The 20,628-nt window shown below is 39.3% G+C and overlaps 1 protein-coding gene across 1 annotated transcript in view; it reads left to right on the top strand.

Moving 5' to 3' along the window:
* Positions 1 to 20,628, top strand: part of LOC135706635 (LIM/homeobox protein Awh-like) — a 206,207-nt gene that overhangs the window by 147,491 nt on the left and 38,088 nt on the right. Inside the window, exon 2 of the mRNA XM_065228315.1 lies at positions 7,624 to 7,805. Coding sequence (XP_065084387.1) covers positions 7,624 to 7,805 — 182 coding nt within the window. The remainder of the gene's footprint in view (positions 1 to 7,623; positions 7,806 to 20,628) is intronic.

The following is a 20,628-nucleotide window of genomic DNA, read 5'->3' as shown; positions in this document are numbered from 1 at the left end:
GCTATGTCACTCGTACACTTTAGTAGTCACTCGCATAAAAAAGGAGCTATGTCCTGGGCTTTTACAAAACAAAGATCCGAACTGCGGTTGTTCTGGTTAATAACATGATTGATTTGAGAAAGAATGGCTGAGCTGTAATTGTCCAGAAGGAGCGAAGCGTTGGAATGGATGACAGAGTGATCCATATCAGGATAGAGGAAGCCGTTGCGAAATTCTTTCAATGAAATCCCCGGGAGATTGAAGTCACCAAACACAATAACTTCATTGGTTGCTTTGGTGGTATCCAGAACAGATCAAAACGATAGGCAATGGGTTTCGATGAGGTCACGCTCGCGTATACGGTCAGGAGGAAAATACACCGCACAGAGAAACAAGGTACGATTGCCCAGTTTGATCGACGTCCACACCTGCTCTAATGATATCCAAGCATTATTTTCTAGTAACCTCGCATTAAACCTAGAATTTACAGCCACTAAAACACCTCAACTTTAGCTTTCCGGCTATTTGCAGCATTCTTATCGCAACGGAAAACTTCGTAATCGTCGCCGAACACCTGACGAGAGAGCGTGCGTTAACCCAACCATGTCTCCGTGAGAACAATGACGTCGCAGCAAAGATCCGAGCTAGGTACGAGAAAATTGTCGACATCACAGTTGATACCACCGACGCTCTGGTAGTAGACGGATATCTCATGCTGGCAATTGGCAGGATGCATGCATGGACATGCCCTAGCAGCACACTTGTCATTGAAAAGTCAAGGTGACTTGTTTGCAACTTATTTCAGTCACAATCAAGTTGCAGCAACTTATTTTGATGGAAGTGTGTTGCTTGGGTGATGTGGCTAGTGCGGAGGCCGCAGAACCGGAAACACAGCTAGAAGTTGGAGCGGTATCAGGAAAAGGAGAGGCTGAATCGTCAATATACTTGCCATTAATAGCTAGTTGGAAGACCCCCGACCTACATCTACACTCAGGGCCGAGACGACTATGCAAAGCGCTGGTTCGAGTAAGCGCGACTGAGGCAGAGATATCGGGGGCTTCCACAGTACTATCCACGATGCGGGTGGTGATGGTAGTGGTCCAGAAGCAGTTGAGGTAGCGTTTCGTAAGAACGGTGTGCAAGTAGGTCCTTTGTCGGGCAAACAATATCGAAAAATTTAGAAAAAATCATGTGAATATAGGTGGTCTGAAACTGACATTTATGAGTGTCAATTTTGACATAAAATTGAGTTATAATAGACGTGAAATTCAGCTGAATCAAACGTACTTTTCGTCGAGTAACGAACTTATCAGTCTCGGAGTACTTAATTTTACATTACATGTTTGTTTACGTGTCATCCTTTATGATGGATTCGGTCACGGTATTTCTAAGTGTGTGTGCTTACTAACATTTTGAAAACGTGTACCAATAAATTAGTTGAGCAAAAGTTTGTTTCTTTGAAAAACTCGAGCTGGTACAACTAGGATTTGTTGCGTCTTGAAGGGAAAATGGACAAATGGCACAAAAAGTTTTGTAGATCAAATAGTGATAATCATTGGAATAGGTACACAATCGTGCGTAATAAATATGCGCAATCGTTGACAAAACCAACTCGTTGTAAATATTTCCAGAGGAAGATTGACCAGCATAAAGACAACAGCAAAGAGTTATGGAAAATTTTGATTTTTTTTTATTAAAACCTAGTAATTGAAAATCATGGTCCATAACTTTTAATGACAGAGCAGTCGGAACAAGTAATTCCATCTAAGTTTAATGATTATTTTGTCGACAGTGTTTCATTGGTTAATCAGTCCATTGAATTGGTCGATGAATCTGACGAAATAATGCAGCCAGTTAATAGAAGTTGTAGATTTGAAGGTTTGCACCCAATTACATTAGTTATTTGCTTTTCATTAGGAAAATTGGCTTGAGTAGACAATGTAAATGCTAGAGCTTCAGCAAAAATAAGCGTCATAAAATGTTCTAAAAGTATTTAGAAAAAAAATTCTACGAGAAATGAACATAATAGATAGAAATTTGATGTTTTCAGCAAAGTTGCTTCAAATTGATTGTTTTTTTTTAAATATTGCATTGGTCTATATAAAATATTAAAAAAAAAAAGTTTGTATTTGCAATTCACCAATTTTATGGACCACTCTAATTTCACTTACATATAAAATTGGCCAAAAAATTCGAAGAAACTTTCCCCAAGAAACCATATACCTTAAAGTGATGGTTTGGACGCAAATATTTTTGTCTTCCTAAATACGGCTTTAAGACCTTGAATTTTCTGGTCAGAACTCTAAATTCATTCTAATAAGATGCCAATGAGTGGTTTTGAAAAAAGCGGACCTCTAAACTCAGAACTGAATAATTTTATGGATGTTCCGGATCTTAAAGGTGAACTATCTCGTAGTCCCAAGGGTCCATTTTCCGGTCACAACTCCCATTTTATTTTGACATCTATGAGTGATTTCGAAAGATCAGAAGAGCTCTAGGATCAGTTTCATGCATTTACCTCTATAAGGGATGATTTGGTTCCTCTGGAGGGCCATTTTATGGAGCCAAGAGTAAATTTTCCGATCACAACTCCGAATTCATATTGATAAGATGCCAATTAATGGTTTTGAAAAAAAAAAAAAAAAAAAACGTTGAGCTAGGATCAGTTTTATTAATTTTCGGATGTTCCGGATCTTCCGGTGGACCATTCCGTGGTCATCAGGGTCTATATTCTGGTCGCAACTTTGAGTTATTTCTGATAAGACATCTATGAGTGGTTTTGAAAAAAACCACGGAGCTCTCAGTTTCATGAATTGACCACTTTTACGGATATTCCGGATGTTTTAGTGGACCGCCTTGTGATTCCCAGTAACCAAATTCCTGTCATAACTTCACATTAATTATGATAAGGCTTCTATGAGAGGTTTCGAGAAAAAAACCGCGGTGAACCATCGCGTGGTTTCCAGGGTCTATATTCCGGTCACAACTTCGAATTCATTCTGATAAGACTTCTATGAGTAGTTTCGAAAAATACTCGGAGCTTTAGGATCAGTTTCAAGCCTTGTCCACTTTTACGGATGTTTCGGATCTTCTAGTTGACCATCCCGTAAGTCCCCACCCAACTAACATTTTTTACAATGTAAACGCTTTACTCATTTCATTTATACATCCTCAAGCTGCATTCAAACGTTATACGATATGAGGCAACCTTTACTCAACCTCTATGCAAGCAAATCTGGCGAACTTAGTCAACTACTTATGGCTGTTGGGACGGTTGGAACAGGCTCTTATTGCATTCCATTTACGCTTCTATTATCCTGCTGTTTAGTTGTGTGCGAACTTGAAAGGCGCTTATTATTCAACCTCTTACCGATTATGCAATAATCACTACACAGCTTTCTCTTGAAGCCGGGTTAAATATTATTTACGCTTTTTTTGTTGGAGAAATTGATTGAGTTTATTTTGCTGTGAGAATCAAATTAATCGAAATTAGTTATAAGCACACCATCAAATTATTTACAGTGCACCGGAAACCTGGAATCGAACTCTGTAGACGGCCGTATTGGCAAACCTTGACACTACCAACTTTGCAACGCCAACACTTTAAACTGACGTAAACAAATAAACATCGTTTTCTACAATAATACCGTTGAGTATAGGCTCTATAATAGTGCACATCTAGATAGAGCTGGAATTAGGGCGTAACAGCCTTTGTAAACAATGACTTACCTCGTTGATATCACGGAATTCAAAGCACGCATACACAAACCAACATATCCATCGGGTAGGAGAAGGCTTCCGATAAATTATCGAGCAAAAGCTGATACGCCCTAATTCCAGCACTATCTAGTCATGAATCACTTTTCTCGGCTAGTTAATTCAGCTTTGTACACTCAAAAAATTGCACACGTCATCATCATGTGTCTCACACTTAATTTTGCGCTTATTGTGAAACACATCCATTTCATGTGTGAATCTTATGCTATGAACCATGCCTGAACACTATGGATTTGAATTGTGACACACTTGGATTCTATGTGCCTCATATGGTGATATCAATAGCTTTGCGCATCATAGTTTAATATTCTACAATATTCTACCATAGACCAAATTCTACTTTATCGACTTCTACTTTACCGACTCTAAAAATGAATCGACAAATATATAAACAAATTTCAGAGGCCAGAGCTTTCACATATCTTTTTAATGGGTCTGATTTGGGATTCGATCATGAACTGTTAGGGTGTGCTGCTGTCGGAGTCTTCGTTCGATCTCACTGTGCCACGGTTGTTCTCATATATGAGGCGGGTTGATAGGATAAAGTCACAACTCTTGTTTTCGATGTTTACCTTTCTGAGCAAGCAATTCACATCGTATTGAAATGCAAAACACTTTAAATCCATCTGTTTTGAACAGTAGTGTGATTCAATGTGCAATACACTTGAATAGATAGTGAAAGATTTTCAACTTTTCAAAGTTTGAAACACTAGACATTAACGTGTATAACACATTGAACTAAGGTGAAATACACTTAAAGTAAATGTGATTGTGCATTTAAAAAATCAAGTGTTTAAACACTTCGATCAAACGTGTGGAATTTTTTGAGTGTAAAAGAGCAGAGTGAAAGCTGTAAAATTGCACACGTCTAAATAAAAAACCTAGTTGACTGTAAAATTGCTTCCAAAGTAGCGCTAACACAGTTTATTAGCTGAATACAGGTTGTTTAGTTGTTGAAAAATCACTTTTTGGGATGTTCTGGATCTTCCGGTGAACCATCCCGTGATCCCAAGGATTTATTTTCTGGTCACACCTCCGAATCAATTCTGATAAGACGTCTATGAGTGGTTTTAGAAAAAACCACGAAGCTACAGGATCAGTTTAATGAATTGACCATTTTCACGGATATTCTGGATCTTCCACAGGACCAGACTTGTGTCCTACTGGAAACTGACTGTTTCTTAAAGGTGGCCAACTATCTGCTTAACAATTTCTTCAAATACATCAGGATGTCATCTCTTCAAATTGACGTACACTCAGTGCCCCGCAATGTACACAATTATAATGCTGTTGGTTAGGCTGGCAGTCATATGTAATCCAAGAGAAATGAATATATTGAACTTTTTCCAATTTATTCATGTTTCACACCAATTGAACAAAGAAGCATGAAATACTTATTAAAGCTATAATATTTTGCTATGGTTTGAATATATATTTTTTTAGAAATCCAATCCACCATAAAACTAGTTGCGTCTGAAAAAATGGAGTAGTTATCAGTATGTTAAAGTAATTAATTTCATACTTTTATTCAGATGACTTTTTTTACGATTGTAATCTCTGATTTTTCAGTCCAAATAAAAACATCAGTATGCTTTTTCCGCTTCACCTCACGAAAATATCTAATAAATTTATGTGGTTAACTGGAATTTCACTTACATGTATTCGAAAACATACTGCACTGTTTTAAATATTTCAGTGAAACATTACAGTAAAGTCAGTTAAAACCTTATTTGCAAACTTGTGTCATTCAAATATCATGTTACATGCACCTTATTTGCAACACCTTTTGCATCAAACATAAGTTGCAAAGAGACTCCTCCTTCTGTGCTTGTTAAGGTATACTAAAATTGTATATGCGGTGCGTTTAGAGCTTCTATTAGTCACACTAAGGTTGTTGTTACTCACTGAGAAACAAATGGTGTTGTTTGGGTGTTATGCTGAAGATCATAAGCTGTACAATACACTTAAATTACGTATTTAAGATTTCATCCCAAGACTGCTGGTTGCTCTGATATTATCTTGTAAATTATTCAAGACATCTCCAGCTGATGGACAAGTCCCCTGATTATTTTTTTAAGACTGTGTAGTACAGTGTATGTAGTCAAAAACGTATTTACACTAGCCGAAATCTTCACTGGTTTGCTTAAAATTTAAAAAGTCTTCGAAAGTGTTATTGTCAGCATGTCTTCACAAATCTTCCCAACACATGAAATGTCTGCGGGTGAAATATTTCATTTCAGAATTTCAAACTGCTTGAATTACGATGCTGGAGGACCGTCAAAATTGATCTTGATGAAATCTCGATTACTTTTTCCAATGGATATACCACCTTTTGCTAACAATGCATTTGATCATCGGTTTGGCGTAACTGATAGCTCGTCCACGCATACTAATACCACTATCAATATTTCCCCTATCTGATGGTATGGTTAGCTTGCGTTGGCGAGCTACCAGTTATGCCAAATCAACGATCAAATGCATTGTTTACAAAAGCTGATACGTCCCTTCGAAAACGTAATCGAGAAATGTCAATATTTTCACCTGAATTAGTAAATGCTAAAACGAAAGATTAGCTAAATACTGACCAAAACTGATTCATGCACATTCCTATGCCCATATGAAACATTATTCCGCATTACACCATGAATTGTCGCAGGGAAAAAGTGCGTGCATTCTCAACCAGAAAGTCAAACATATGTTTTCCCATCTTAATTGTTCCGGCGCGTTAAAAAGGGGCCAACCGCACTCGAACTCCAACTGCATGTAGTAGGTATTGTCGCTGGCACCGTCTCTATAAGCAAGCACACTTTCCCTCTTGAGACCGTAATGGAGTGGAACAAAACGACCGTTTGGCAATACAAAAACCATCTATCACTTGGGACGAGATTCCGGAGAGATCCGGACACCCTTCTCCGGTGCCCTATTGTTCACACGTTCTATGGACAAACACCGAAGGAGAAGAGATAGCCAGGGGAAGAATCTGTGCCCATCCATGGTTGGTAGTTAATATCAAGATAATAAATAATAAATTTGTTCTGAATGACATATCCGCAAACCGTAAAACAACCACCAGGGCAAACCTCGGGAGGAGTGAGCAGTAAGAGCGAGAGGCGCGAAATCTGGACATTTTTGCCTAGATCATTGCATACCTAGCAGTAGCGTTTCGATCGTCGTTTTGCAGCTGGTTGGTTTGGATGGTAGGGATGATCATTCTGTAACTAAACATGGATTCCGAAATCTTCAAGTTTTGCTAAAATTTCTATTCGATCATCCCAACTTTTCGAAAACATTCATAAATTTCCGCAAAAAAAAAATCATCAGCTGAAGTTTTACGTTATAATGGCGCTCGAACGGCGTGTAAATGCAAAAAGTCATCTTACCAACGTCAAACTCATCTCCCGATTGTTCATAAATGCCCTTCTCATGGCTGGAAACACATTTATTTGTCTATGCCCTTGCCTGTCGTGTCTTTTGTTGCGTAAGTGACAGTTTATTATTTTCGGTATACAATCATTTTAAACAGGAGGGTGCCAGTAGGGCAGTTAGGTAGACGGTAGAACGCGATGATGCGGAAGATTGAACTCATGATCGCACCGGTTAGTCGATTGGTTTTCACGTGATTCAAGTTGGAGGCAATTTATCACGCTGGAAAATATGCCTCTCCCTTCGAGGATGGGTCGAGAGGCGCCACTAGGAAGCCATTTGTCCCGATGCGGAACCATTACCGGTATGGCGCGTTTTCATGACTGTTTCGGAATGAGGGTTAGAGCATTTCTACCTACAGGCCAATATTATTCTGTGACAACGTGAGAATTTGTAGCAGTATGTAATTTCTCTAATCCATATTTTTTATTGATCCCATTCCAGACTGAACTAAGGACGTGCACGGCTTGCGGTGAACCGATTGCAGATAAGTACCTCTTCGACGTTGATGGATGCTCGTGGCACGGTTCCTGCCTGCGATGTTCCGTCTGTCTGACGCTGCTGGAGCGACAGCCATCGTGCTACTTTCGCGATCGACAGGTCTACTGTCGATCGGATTATGCAAAGTAAGTGGTAAATTACAATTCATGGGCTTACAAGTTACATTGTTAAAATTTTACTATAAACGTAATTTAGTTGAGCAGATTACACACCTTTATTGAGACTTTGAGTTAAATTAAAAAATTTCGATCAGTGAAAGAGTAATGTGGCATCGTGGGCAAAATTGACTACTCTGTAATTCAGAATTACATTTTTGTATAATTTTAGGACTTTTGAAAATTGTTAAGGCTCGAAAATCGAAACATTTTTTTTCAAGGACCAGGATTCCAATTCTTTTTTGTAGAGGTCTAAAAAGTTTTCAAAGTTGGGTGGAAAGCACTAAAATAAATAAATTGAATTAGAAATCTTAAGTTTGATAAAAATATGAGATATATTGGCAACAATTTAAGAACATAGAATATTTTTAATTAAGATTATGGACCAACAAAATAAAAAAAAAAAACGGGATTAAACCAATGTGCAAAAAATTTAGATGATTTTGAAAACTTTCACGATTTTTGATATGAAAAATATATAAACGTTCTGAGCCATAAATATTTTCCGAGGTTCTGAAACTTGGATTAATTATTAGAATTCTGGAATGTTAATTTAACGTTACTAGAAGGATTGCTGGTTATGCAGCTTGGAAAAATACAGCAAATTTAGGTAGTTTCCAGCAATTCCAGTCAATCATTTGGCCAATCTTTCAAGGCATTTGGCTATGAGGTGATAAACTAACATCAACTTGATTTTGCAATTTTTAAATAGGGTATGTATAGCTTAAGGTTCAATTTACTTTGATGCATTTTCGAAAAATTCAATTGCTGTTTTTTTCGACTCATCATTTCAGATTGCAAAAAGCTCGCGTCATTTTGTGTAAAATATCAAAAAGAATATGCTGAAAATTAAGGGGCAAATATTGCTGATATTTCAGGAGTTACATAACAAGCTTTTCTCGTGTTAACCTTTGCATGCCTAACGTTTAAATGTGCATATATTTCAACATTCAATAAGCTCTTAAAACATCATTCATCAATCTTGTTCTGCTGCCTTTGCCGGTGGTGTAGTGGTAAGCGTGACTGCTTTCTCACCCCAATGGGTCTTTGTTCAATCCCAGTCGAGGTCGGTGGGATTTATCTGAGGCATAAAAAACTCTGGTCACGTCTTCGTTCGGAAGGAAAGTAAAGCCGTTGGTCCCGGCCCATGTGTGTTGATGAATGGGTGCGATATCCTACGCAGGTGTGGAAGCTGCCTTCTTGCACATTCGATTGCCGTCAATGCACACTGGACCAGAAATGCAATTTAGAGGAGCAAAATTAATAACTCCGAAACGAAGCATTCTCGCGACTTGGTGTCTTCGGCAAAATTTCTCATCATAATAAACCATAAAGAACCATCTATTGACATAAACAAATAGCTCAAAACTCTTCCGCAAAGATGGCGCCACAATCTAACTTCTTTCTCTGACGGTTTGGAGACTTGATGCCTTCGGTAAAGTTGTTTGCCTTGACAAATCACCAAAATATACCTCTCTCAATTTTTTATGTTTTGTTCATTGAGTATTGCTTAATTTTTGCTGAAAATGTTAGGCAGCGATTTTTTGCGCTTTGGGAGATATTAAAGTTCAAAAATGGTTTTTTTTTTCGGTTTTTCAACAATATCTTTAAAAGTTGAAGCTTGGACCAACATGTTTCTTCACAAAAGTTTTTTATTTAATGCATTTGCATAAGACAAAAATAAAACATAATATGGTTTTCAGCACAAAAAAAAAAAAAAACCGAAACAGAAAGAAAAAAACAATATTTTCACATTTTTTTCTTTAACTCCATATAACTCGGAATCAGTAGGCTGTGGAAATTTTATGTCTTCAAAAGAGTTGTTTTTTTTTGTCAAGGCAAACAACTTTGCCCAAGACATCATGTCTCCAAAACGTCAGAGAAAGAAGATAGATAGTGGCACCATCGTTGCGGAAGAGTTTTGAACTATTTGTTGATGTCAATGGATGGTCCTTATTATGATGAGAAACTTTACCAAACACACCAAGTCGCGGAAATGCTTCGTTTCGGAGTTATTAATTTGCTCCGCTAGATTGCATTTCTGGTCCAGTGTGCAATGGATGGCAATCGATGTCCGTCGGTGATTGGCGCTAGATTGCGGAACAGAGACCGACGTTGAATAAAGGAAAGAAGAATCTTTTTCTGAACAACAAATTGCATTTTGTCGGGAATATATTAAAATTTTTCAATCCGTCTGGAAAAATTTGAATCAGTACATAGTTCCAGAGTTATTCTGGCTTCTGTTGGGGTCACTCTGGGACGGCATTCGGATTTTCTCACGCACTAAAATTATGTAATAGGACCAATGCCGGCTATACCGATGGTTCATGATCACATTGAGCATCCCGGAAAAGTTCGGGTGGCCAATACTCAACAGCAACCAGAACTCGTCATGCGATATATAAAACTTCATAGTTTTAGAAAACTTAGCCGGTATTGACCTTATTGAGAATCCACGGTCACATTAGCCTTCCCGGGCATGTTCCAGTGCCCCCGGGGAAGTGGCCAATTCTCGACAAGAATCAAAACCCATCGTGTGCAATATCAAACTTCATGATTTAATCGTACTTGGCCGGTAATAAATAACCTTATTAACAGTTCACGGTCACACTTGGGCATATTCTGGTGTCCCCCGGAAAAGTTTCGGTGCCCTTGGGGGAAGTGGCCAGTTCTCGACAAGAACAAAAACCCGTTGTGAGATATAACAAACTTCATGATTTTACAAAACTTGGGTGGTTATGGCTTAATTGAGGTACCACGGATACATTGCTCATCCGGAAAATGTTCCGGTTCCCTCGAGGAAGTGTCCAATTCTCGACAAGAACCAAAACCCGTTGTATTAAGTGCAATGGATAAAATCACTCTAATACAAAACTATGAACTATCTCCAAGGTCTACTCCATTCGCACGGAAGAATCTTCCTCAAGTAACAATTCAAGCTGAACAGTAAGAACAGAAGCTGCTTATTGGTTGATTCAAGGTGTACAAAGCTGATTAACACCAGGCTGAATATATAGTTGATTAGTAGTGAATAAAGCGAATTGTATCCCCATAGTTCAACCTCATTAAATTAGCTGAACTAAAGACTGAACAAGACTTACTTAAGCTTAATCCTACTTCAAAAATCAGCAATGCGCGAGAGCGTCTTTCTACCGGATTTATATAGAATAAAAAGCAACCTATTACAAGATAATATTTCAGCGGCGCCGGTGGTTTAGTGGTAAGCGTGACTGCCTCTCACCCCGAATGGCCTGGGTTCCATCCCAGTCGGCGCCGTCAGGAGTTTCTGAGGAATAAAATCTCTGATCACGCCTTCATTCGGAAGGAAAGTGAAGCCGTTGGTCCCCGGTCTATGTTGATGGGTCGATAGGTAGGGTTCAAGTTTTATTTAAAAAAACTTTATTATAGAGATTTTTATGGTCCAGGTGTTGGATGCCTCCCTGGCATCGTAAAATCCTATTCCTTTTTGACAGTTCATGATTTGCTGGTTTCCAGCAAAAACAGGCAAAAACAACTGATTACTGGTTTTTGTTCATTCATCCTGTGTACCTCCAGTAGTGCAAAGGGCAATTGGATCTACGGTAGAGCTATCTCATGCTTTTTACTGTCATAGGACATGAATTCAGGGGTATTTTACTTGGGGGCAGCAATCAAGAATTTCGTCGTAGCTTACATCAATGTGATGAATATAGGGGTTAGGATGACTGCAACAGACTACTCTTTCTAGCATTCAACACTGCGATGCAAGTGTGAAAGAGTAAGCTGTTTTGTTCTGTCGTACCTCCGTCATTTTTACCGCTGTCAGTATGCCCAAAAGTGTCAAAAATTTCAAAATCATGTGATCTACGGTGCATCTATATGTGGTTGACAGGAATAGATTCCCCCTGATATTTAATCCATAATGCTACTGCAAGGCAGTGGGAGTTGATTGGTAAATACATATGTACATGCATACGAGCCCCTGTTTCGTCTTTGGTGCGATGTCCTGCTCAGTCAACTTTGACAGCTTGTTATCTTATCGGTATCGAGGGTTTTAAACGACCGGTTTTAATGGTAGCTTACTATTGTACTTACTATTTAATTTTCTGTAGCATCTGAAGACAAAAAAAAATCTTTGTAGTTCTAGGGGTTGCAAGGGGTTGGTCACTCCGCACACTTTTTAAATGATCTTTAATGTTTCTGGCAACACTATACAGTCCCTGCGCCTGCTCAGTGCGCATATGTCACTTTTTTAATTCATTGTTGTTTACACAATCTTTATTGGAAACCATACTCGTGACTTTCCTAAATTTCCGCCAAGCTCAGTTATGGAATACATTTAAACAGAACACATCCTTATGCCTGTCCGAAACATTACATCATGTCATGAGCGGAATGAAATTCGTATCACAATGGCAGATGTCGTACAGCGTACAGTGTTTTTTACAAATTCGAAATCAAATTTTTCGTTTTTTCGGCATAGGCTCAAACCTTGGCCCAAACTTAGATTTTTAGAATCAAGATATCGTTCTGGACCTGCTAGGCAGTTCCTTCGAAAGTCGTTCGTAGACCTCCAACATGACTACCACCCTACCACTCAAGTACGATGATGCTCCTAGGGGAATCCATCGTGCAAAACATCAACGTAGTTTGGACGAAGCCCACCGTCATCAGTGCCCCTCTCCTGAAGGCGACACACGTACCTAGCGTGGAACTGGCCAAGGTGAAGAAGATTGTGATGAGAATTTCCTGTGGAGTAAACTGGAAGTAGGTAAAATCGAATGATCTCGACAGGGATGGACGGTCTATAAGTAATCAACAAAGGGACGCTAAAAGTGCAATTTCGATTGCACACAAGAGAGATTGCATTTACTGAACAAATCAGTTCGAGAGCCAGATTGTATATGCATAACTGTCTTCGGACCGTCAGACAGCTCACCAAGTGTCCTCTTTAAATGCTTTCCATAATCAAGTAACACATTCGTATGGCTCACCCGTGCTGATATTTCTTCGGATCCCTCCAGCAGTTCGGACTCATCGTCCGATTCCAGTGGAAGATCCCCGGAGAATACACCAGTGAAGCAGGAATCTCCCCTGACTGCTCCTTGCCCAAAGGAGTCTTCCGTGTCGTTATCACCTACGAACTTTTATTTCACACAACGGCTTTTTTTTGTCCGAAGTAGATTTTAAGTGAAAAATTCCAGGTTTGATCGAACTCCGTTGAAGGATTGCACCAAGACAACATTCGGATTGGCTGGTGTTGGATCGTTCCGGGAATGCATCGGGTAAAGTTGAATTTCTCGCCCGATTTGAAGCCATCCCGAAAATCAGCTATCGGGATCACGATGACGACGACGACGCCCAGGTCGGCGTAATTCTCGGGATCCGTAAGTATTAAACGACGCTCGTCGTTAGCCGTGGATGCTTCCATTTTCGTGTCGGTGAATGAGACAGTGTCCGTGTTTCGGTTCGCGTACTCTTAACTCCCAGTAAAAAAAAGTTTTTGTATGGTTGTTTCCGCGAGAGAAGAAGAACACGTCACAGACAAAAAAAAGCCAGTTGTCTCCTCTTCCTCTTAGGTTTTAGCAAGCAAAACAAAATATTCAAGCTGTCAAAATACCGGGTTGTCATACATCTAATCATTCGCAAACAAAATTAGCCCGATGGCTGGCACAGTAGGCACTGTCGTGGCACACTAGAGGCACACTGAGAAAAAAGTCAGCGCAAAATGAGTGTGTGGAGTGCCCACGCCTTGTCGTGTTCGCAATATTGATAACTACTATTTTTCAACTTTACACCAACATATCGCACAGTATTCTCCCATTACGTGGCTTGTGTAAATTGCAGTCTTGCTTGTTTATATACGATACGCTAAAAAACCCGAACATGCATCGTAATCTCATCTTACCGAATGCAAATCATGAGCTCAACATTCAGTATGCAAATAATTTAATTCGCTCGAGGGCATTTACATGCTTTGGCCAAATACGAATCTCCGTTTTATGGTCCATCTGCATATAACGTTCTTCCGCAACACTTGACAAATTTGAACAATCAATTGTTACTTAAAACCAGTTTGAAACAATATTACAAAACAAAAATAATGAAGTCTTGATATAAATTCGTAAACTATATTTTAAGAATTGCACTGATTATTATCATTGTATTACACTCACTCTTAAGCTGTATATATTAATATTTTGAATCATTTATATTTTTAGGTAAGGGATCTCTTTAAAGGAACTTAGTTCCACTGGGAAAATCCCAACTAGGCTCTGATGAGAGCTCTTTGGTGTGGGGGTGAGTTGGTGGGCATCTTATAAAAAACAAAGTATAGTTTTTCGCTACGGGAACCCAATCCAAACCTGTTTCTGAAATAAATAACTGGCAAGAGGAATACTAAAAAATAAGTGCAACGAGATGATTATTTACTATTTAATTCCACTTATTATATTAAATCGATCAAAGATACCTATTTCGACTACAAGATGCAGTCATACCCACTAAAGACTTATTGAAATCTTCAGAACCATAAAACGGGGTATCTTTGGTAAGCCAGCTGTACTCCGAGTTAATATTTTTGCATCGAGTAAATTTGATTTTCTCATAATTACTCAAAATTAATCCAAGTAGTCCTATGTTAACAAGTTAAAACAGTTTGAATACACATCATCTGTCATCAGTTTGAGTAAACATCGACAGCAGTTCAATGAGCGTTTGGTATGAGGTTCCAGACCCGATTCCGATGAAGGCGGATGATACTGTGCCTATCCTATGATCAAGATGGCTGTGCAGTGAGATGGCAGGTGGCCTGGTATGACAGTTTCATTGATATGCGGAACTGGTTCCGATGCTCAAGTGCAGGAAACTGACTATACCGGTCGTTGACGACAAGGCCGCACTTTGTCGAACCAATAAGGCCTGTACTCGAAAAAAATGCACCAGACAAAAGTGTTCGCCAAAAAATTATTTTAAGTCGGATTTTCTTGAAACTTTCAGGGAATGAACAAATACATATGGATTATGTTTCGGCATAATTACTTTATTCAATTTCCTTTCCATCGCTGAAAGCCCACACCTTTCCCTTAAGACCCCTCATTACATTTTGTGCAATGGTGAAGCCGGCCTTTTTGGTCACTTTCATCCATTCTTTCTTCAACTCCAGCTCGCTCTTAAACACCTTGGACGATTTTCGAACTTTGGTCTTCATTATGGCCCAAAATATTTCCACCGGACGAATCTCTGGTGAATTTGTGAGGTTGGCGGTTTTTGGTACAAAAACAACGTTATTGTCTCTGTACCAATCCAACGTCGATCGCGCGTAATGGCATGATGCCAGGTCCGGCCAAAATAATGTCTCGCCTCCGTGGGACCGCAGGAAGGGCAACAGACGCTTCTGGAGGCACTCGGTGCGGTAAATTTTGCTGTTGATGGTACCCATTTTGATGTACGGTTTACTCAGTTTACCGCATTGGCATATGGCCTGCCAGAGCAAGTATTTTGTGGCGAATTTGTCCACTTTTTTCTTCCTTTTGTCTTCCGGAACATCAAACCGTGATTTGGCAACGTAGAACTCCAGCCCCGGTATCTGCTTTGCGTCTGCCTTGATGTAGGTTTCATCATCCATAACCACACACATCGGTTTCGTTAACCACTCTCGATACAGCTTCCTTGTGCGGGATTTGGTCGCCGTGTTTTGTTGATCACGCCGGTTCGGTGCCTTCCGGACCTAGAATACACGAAGCCCAGCTCGTTTCATGTTTTGCTGAACGAACCAGGCGGAACACTTTGCCTTCAGAGCCGCGTCGCGAATTGAAAGGTTCGGATTACGCTTGAAATAATCCAACACCTTCCGGGCCTTCACAGGGTCAGCTGTCTTCGATTTTCTTCCACTTCCAGCCCACCGCTCGGTCGTCTGGGACTCCTTAAACGATTTTACCACCCAAGACACAGTTGTATGGGTGATTCCCAGTTGTCTTCCGATCCATCTCATGGTCGCAGTCGGATTTTCCATGACGGCGCGCAAAATTCTCCGGCGATTTTCTTCTTGTTTCGATCTCAATAACCACTGAACCGATTGTTATGAAATTTTGCACATGTAAACAATTCACTCCAAGCTAGTTATACCCAGATTTTCATCAATTTACCTACGGATAAAGAAGTTACACACGGATAAAAATGGTGCATTTTTTTCGAGTACAAGCCTTAAATCGATTCCTCCTTTTAGCGATAAGGGACGTCGGATAAGCATTGCAGACCTCTTCAACCCAAAACCTGTGACTCCGTGTCACCATTTCGCTAAGATCTAAGAGTTGAGTTAAGACAAGTATTTCGCCAAGGAGAGAATGAGTTACCTATTCAAGAAGGATGGGAATCTATTTTTTTATTAAACGAGTAATAAAATTATTAAAATGAACAGAGAATGCCAGTTTCTTGTTTTCATTAAATCCCCAGCCAATCCTTGCATTTTGCAAATATCAACAACAGAATATGTTTAATACAATTTCTGTAATGTATACTGCAAAATTTCCAGTTGCAATAATATAAAAAATAATGAATATAATCTGTAACTCTAAGACTTCAACATAGCTGCATTGAATTTTGTCACTGCCCCAGTTCAAATCATTGGAATACTTTGAGAGCCATTATTATTTCAGTAGATGGCCAAGCAAACCAAATCTCCAGTAAATATTCATAGATGTATGACTAGAAGGCATATTTTGAATTTGAAATCAGTATGGAACAATTAAGCGATTCGAATTGGTCTATAGGTAATTACTAAATTTCGAAGGACGGATAATTTCGTTATTTGAGGATATTGTTCCGGTATGAAACGCGGTTAGATGATATTGTTGTTTGACAAGTGGGGAAGGAGCACAACACAACAGGACAACAAACATTGTTACTGAGTCTGCTTGTATTGAATTTTGAGCAACTCGTGTTACTCAGAGTAACTCAAAATTAACTCCGTTCTAACTCATGATTAAAAGCGGTCTTACCCAAGGGGTAGGTCACTCCGCACAACAATCTTGAGTCATCTTTTTTGTCAGTGTGCCCTAGGTATGCCGATTGTGCCGGTCATAGAGCAAGCTGCGATTGTTTTTAAAATACCCATACCGGCAACCCGGTATTTCTGACACATTGAATGTTTTGGTTGGCGGTTGTGCGAAATGTTGGTGTTTTGTGTTCATAGGATAGTAAAAGTCCTGTGTTTTAGGGTTTTATAATGCCCTCAAAGGCAGTCCAGAAACCTAGCCTTTCGTGATGCTAAAACAACGTTCTATCAGTGGCCGGAAAGAGTTGTAACCGGTAGGGAACAATATTGGAGACCAACGATGAATAGGCTTCTGTAGTTTGTTCTGCGTAAGTTGCAGCATTATTTGAATTAAGGGTACTAATGGGGTCTGATTAACTGCCTCTTTCTCTTGAGCTCACCCTAGAACCTACATTTCGTATTTAGATCTTTAAGTGAACTGCTTTTCTGAGTTCCTCTGGTATATTCAATTAGAGGATGTTTCTGAATATACAGTCAAACAGAACGTAATGTTGTGAAGAACTTTAATGGCAGTTGTCGAGCACTACTCCCATTTTATTTAAAACAATCCAATGCCTAAGAGATTGTGCCAAAGGTGAGCCGATGGATGTGCCAAAGCTGTGCCGAATCTAATTTTGGCACAATGTGCTGAGTGACTTACCCCTTGGTCTTACCCCTAGGTAGAATGTAATGATTCAATTTACGCTCTGCACTATTTCCGAATTGGCAATATTGGTTCCATTTTGTAGCTTAGCATATGAACTTTCATATTGTTAGAGTTTTTACATAGTATATTTTATGTATTTTCTAAACATCTGAAAAAAGAAACGGTTTCCTTGTTTTTCACCTGAACAATCACTTAATTAATGTATTTCCGATATAGCCATCACAAATTCAATGTTGTCTTCTTATTTCTTATGATATTTCTGATTATATACTCATTCAAAGTTTTATATTTCTTGAACTAAATTGTTTGATATTCACGCATGTATTCATCAAATATAATCAAAGTTCAAGTTGTCTGTCAAAGTTTCAGTTTTGTTGAAAATCTTGGCTTCTTTTTTGGACGTGCCAGTAGGCTTGATTGGACTGTACATACTGTGCCCCAATCTGCATCCATACAATGGAACAATTAGCTTATCGTGGCCTCCTATGTTCTGAAAAATTATCATGTCGTGGATGGAAAACAAACTGAATCAACCCGTTATTTATTCCATTGCGAACATCTGCAAGCTTTGTTGAAATCATTTAGAATTGTTAGAAGCATCTGAAACCAGCACTGCAGCCGTCTAGAATCTCGTGATCGCAGTCGTGATCGTCAGCAAAATCCATTGAAATGTTGAGAGATCTCTGTCAAAATTATATGGAATATCATCCGAAATCTGCTGGAACCTTCGAGGGTGGCATCTGAAATCTTCACCAAAATCACCCAGATCTCCTCCGTCCCAAACATCAGCAAACTCCGTCGAAATGGTGTGGGATTTCTGTTGAACACTAAAAATCAAAACCAAAATTTGGACGTTTCTGTCAGATCGCTTTCTGTCAAAGGCGGTTAGAAAATTTTATATATGTTTACGTGTCTCTTGAAGATGTTTTTGGAAGCATAGGCTATAAGGGAAATGGATGTAATGTCGGCCTAAATGCCCCTAATTTGGGCCCATCCATAAATTCAGCAATCGACTAAATTTTCAATAGTGACCAAAAATATCCATTAATACCGTCACAAGGACGAGTTCATCTAGATAAAATTGATAAATAGCAGATTTTTAGCGATGGGCCCAATCTTAGATCCATATGCCAACATAAGAGCCATTTCCCCTATGATTTGTCATCAGGATGTTTGATCTGCTGATAGTGAGTCAGACAACGTCGTAGGTTTTACGAGCTCCAAACTGTTGTTAAGAAGGAGACTCACCTTTATCCGTTGCTGTTAGATAGTAATTTGTGATTAATTACTACCTCTTAGATAAAGGATGTGTCTCCCTCCAACAGACCAGAGCTGTCCTGGCCACGTCCTTGCATCTGGTGGGGAAAGGCAGAGAATGTTAGTCCGACACTTACTTAAGAGAGATGCAGAGAACTCTACGACCCCTCATAAGTGTTACGGGAAGGGTGGATTTTTGTTAGTAGGAAGGGTAAGCCATAGGATACACCCAGCCGGCGTTACTGGCAATCGTTATATCAAGCATTTAATAAATAGAAGCTGTAAGTAGTTTTTCTGTCCGTTGTTGCTGCCCATTACCTAAACATATTATTCAAAACAGTCTTGAGATTTTTGAATTAAGAAACGTTATCAGCTAGATCCTGTTGCTCCTTTGCGCCAGTTTGTTGATCCTAAACATATACACAGTTTATTCTGATGCGTAAAAAGTTATTAATAGTATGTGGAATCGTAGATTAGAATGAAGATTCGCCCTTGGCCTAACTCCCACTGTCTGGCAGTGGTATTATAGATAAAATCTGCATGCAACCATTTCTTATGAATACAAAGAAACTTGAACCCGGGAGTTAGAAGGTGACATCTCTACCGCAGCTACAAGAGCCCATTTCAAGAACGCAAGCATTCCAAAGCTATTTTCACACATGATAAGCCCCGCTCCAATACATTATCAATGCAAATATACACCATTGATATTGTACTGAAACTTTCAATCAAACAGTAGTGCAATACTTGGTTGACACGTATTTAGTAAGTTTTGAAATGAGCGTCTTGAATTAGATGGATATTTCCTATCGATAACAGAGGAACGAATAGGTAAATAAACTTAGCTGAGCGTAGCTACGCGTAGGTTTGAATAGTCGGCAGCACATGCAACGAATAGGAATTTGAAAATCTTCACTTAATGCACTTTTCAACATCACTTCTGTACTTTAAAATTAACACTTTTAAAAAATGAAATTTGTGAAATTTGTTTATAACATTTTCACTAGAACAAAAACGACGCAGCAAAACAAAAACCCCTTATTTTTCGCAGCGCGGCCTACTTCGATCCACCTGGATTGATTTCAGTTATTGCTGAAAATTACTATTTTTGCGCGGGTTTTATTGTTTGCCTAGATTTGATACTATCTGGGAAAAAATGTTTCTTCTAAATTTTTACACATTTTTTTTTAAATTTCATAGACACTATCACCAAACTAGTAAGCTTTTGCTTCACGGCTGACAGTTTCGGAAAGCTATCCCTCACCTAGAACTTGCTCCTATGACTCTCATCGCTTTGGTTTCCGGTTGCTATCAAACTATCGCTTTTTGCTCCACAAGAAAATTTGCACCATGAAAAACAAGCTTTCCTTCACGATGCTCACCAGGAACGAGTTTTTAGTTTTTTCTTGTACCAGAGCTTCCTAAAAACTCACCTCAACGCCAGTTGAATGCATGTTGCCGTAAAGCAGCAAATGGGCAGTGGTGGTCGGTGGTCGGTGGCTGCTCCCGTGCAGCGAAACCAATTATCATATTTATCAATTAAACTCTATAAATAAAACAATATTCCACTCTGAGGACGACGCGAGAGTAATAAAAAAATAAATCCATCAATCTTGTTCGGGACCCAGACACCCAGTCAGCGCCAAACGGACTCCGCCATCCACCGTGAGGAAAGAAACGGCTGAAATAAATATTCATAAGGTACCCAAAGGTGCAACCTGATGGGCAGCTCACATGCAGGCAGCATCCTTCAAACTCCCATGCATGCAGTCGGTAGACCCAGATTTGAGGGGATTCGCCCTCGTCCGATGCTCGTCCACTCACTCACGGTAGCGTATCTTTTTACGCAGTTGATG

Source organism: Ochlerotatus camptorhynchus, unplaced genomic scaffold (genome assembly GCF_037179485.1).
Source record: "Ochlerotatus camptorhynchus isolate MF236.1 unplaced genomic scaffold, CSIRO-AGI_Acam_v1.1 ptg000002l, whole genome shotgun sequence".
In the NCBI taxonomy this organism is placed as follows: Eukaryota; Metazoa; Arthropoda; class Insecta; order Diptera; family Culicidae; genus Ochlerotatus; species Ochlerotatus camptorhynchus.
Note: the sequence above shows the minus strand (reverse complement) of the source record. Positions and strands in the feature narration are given on the sequence as shown.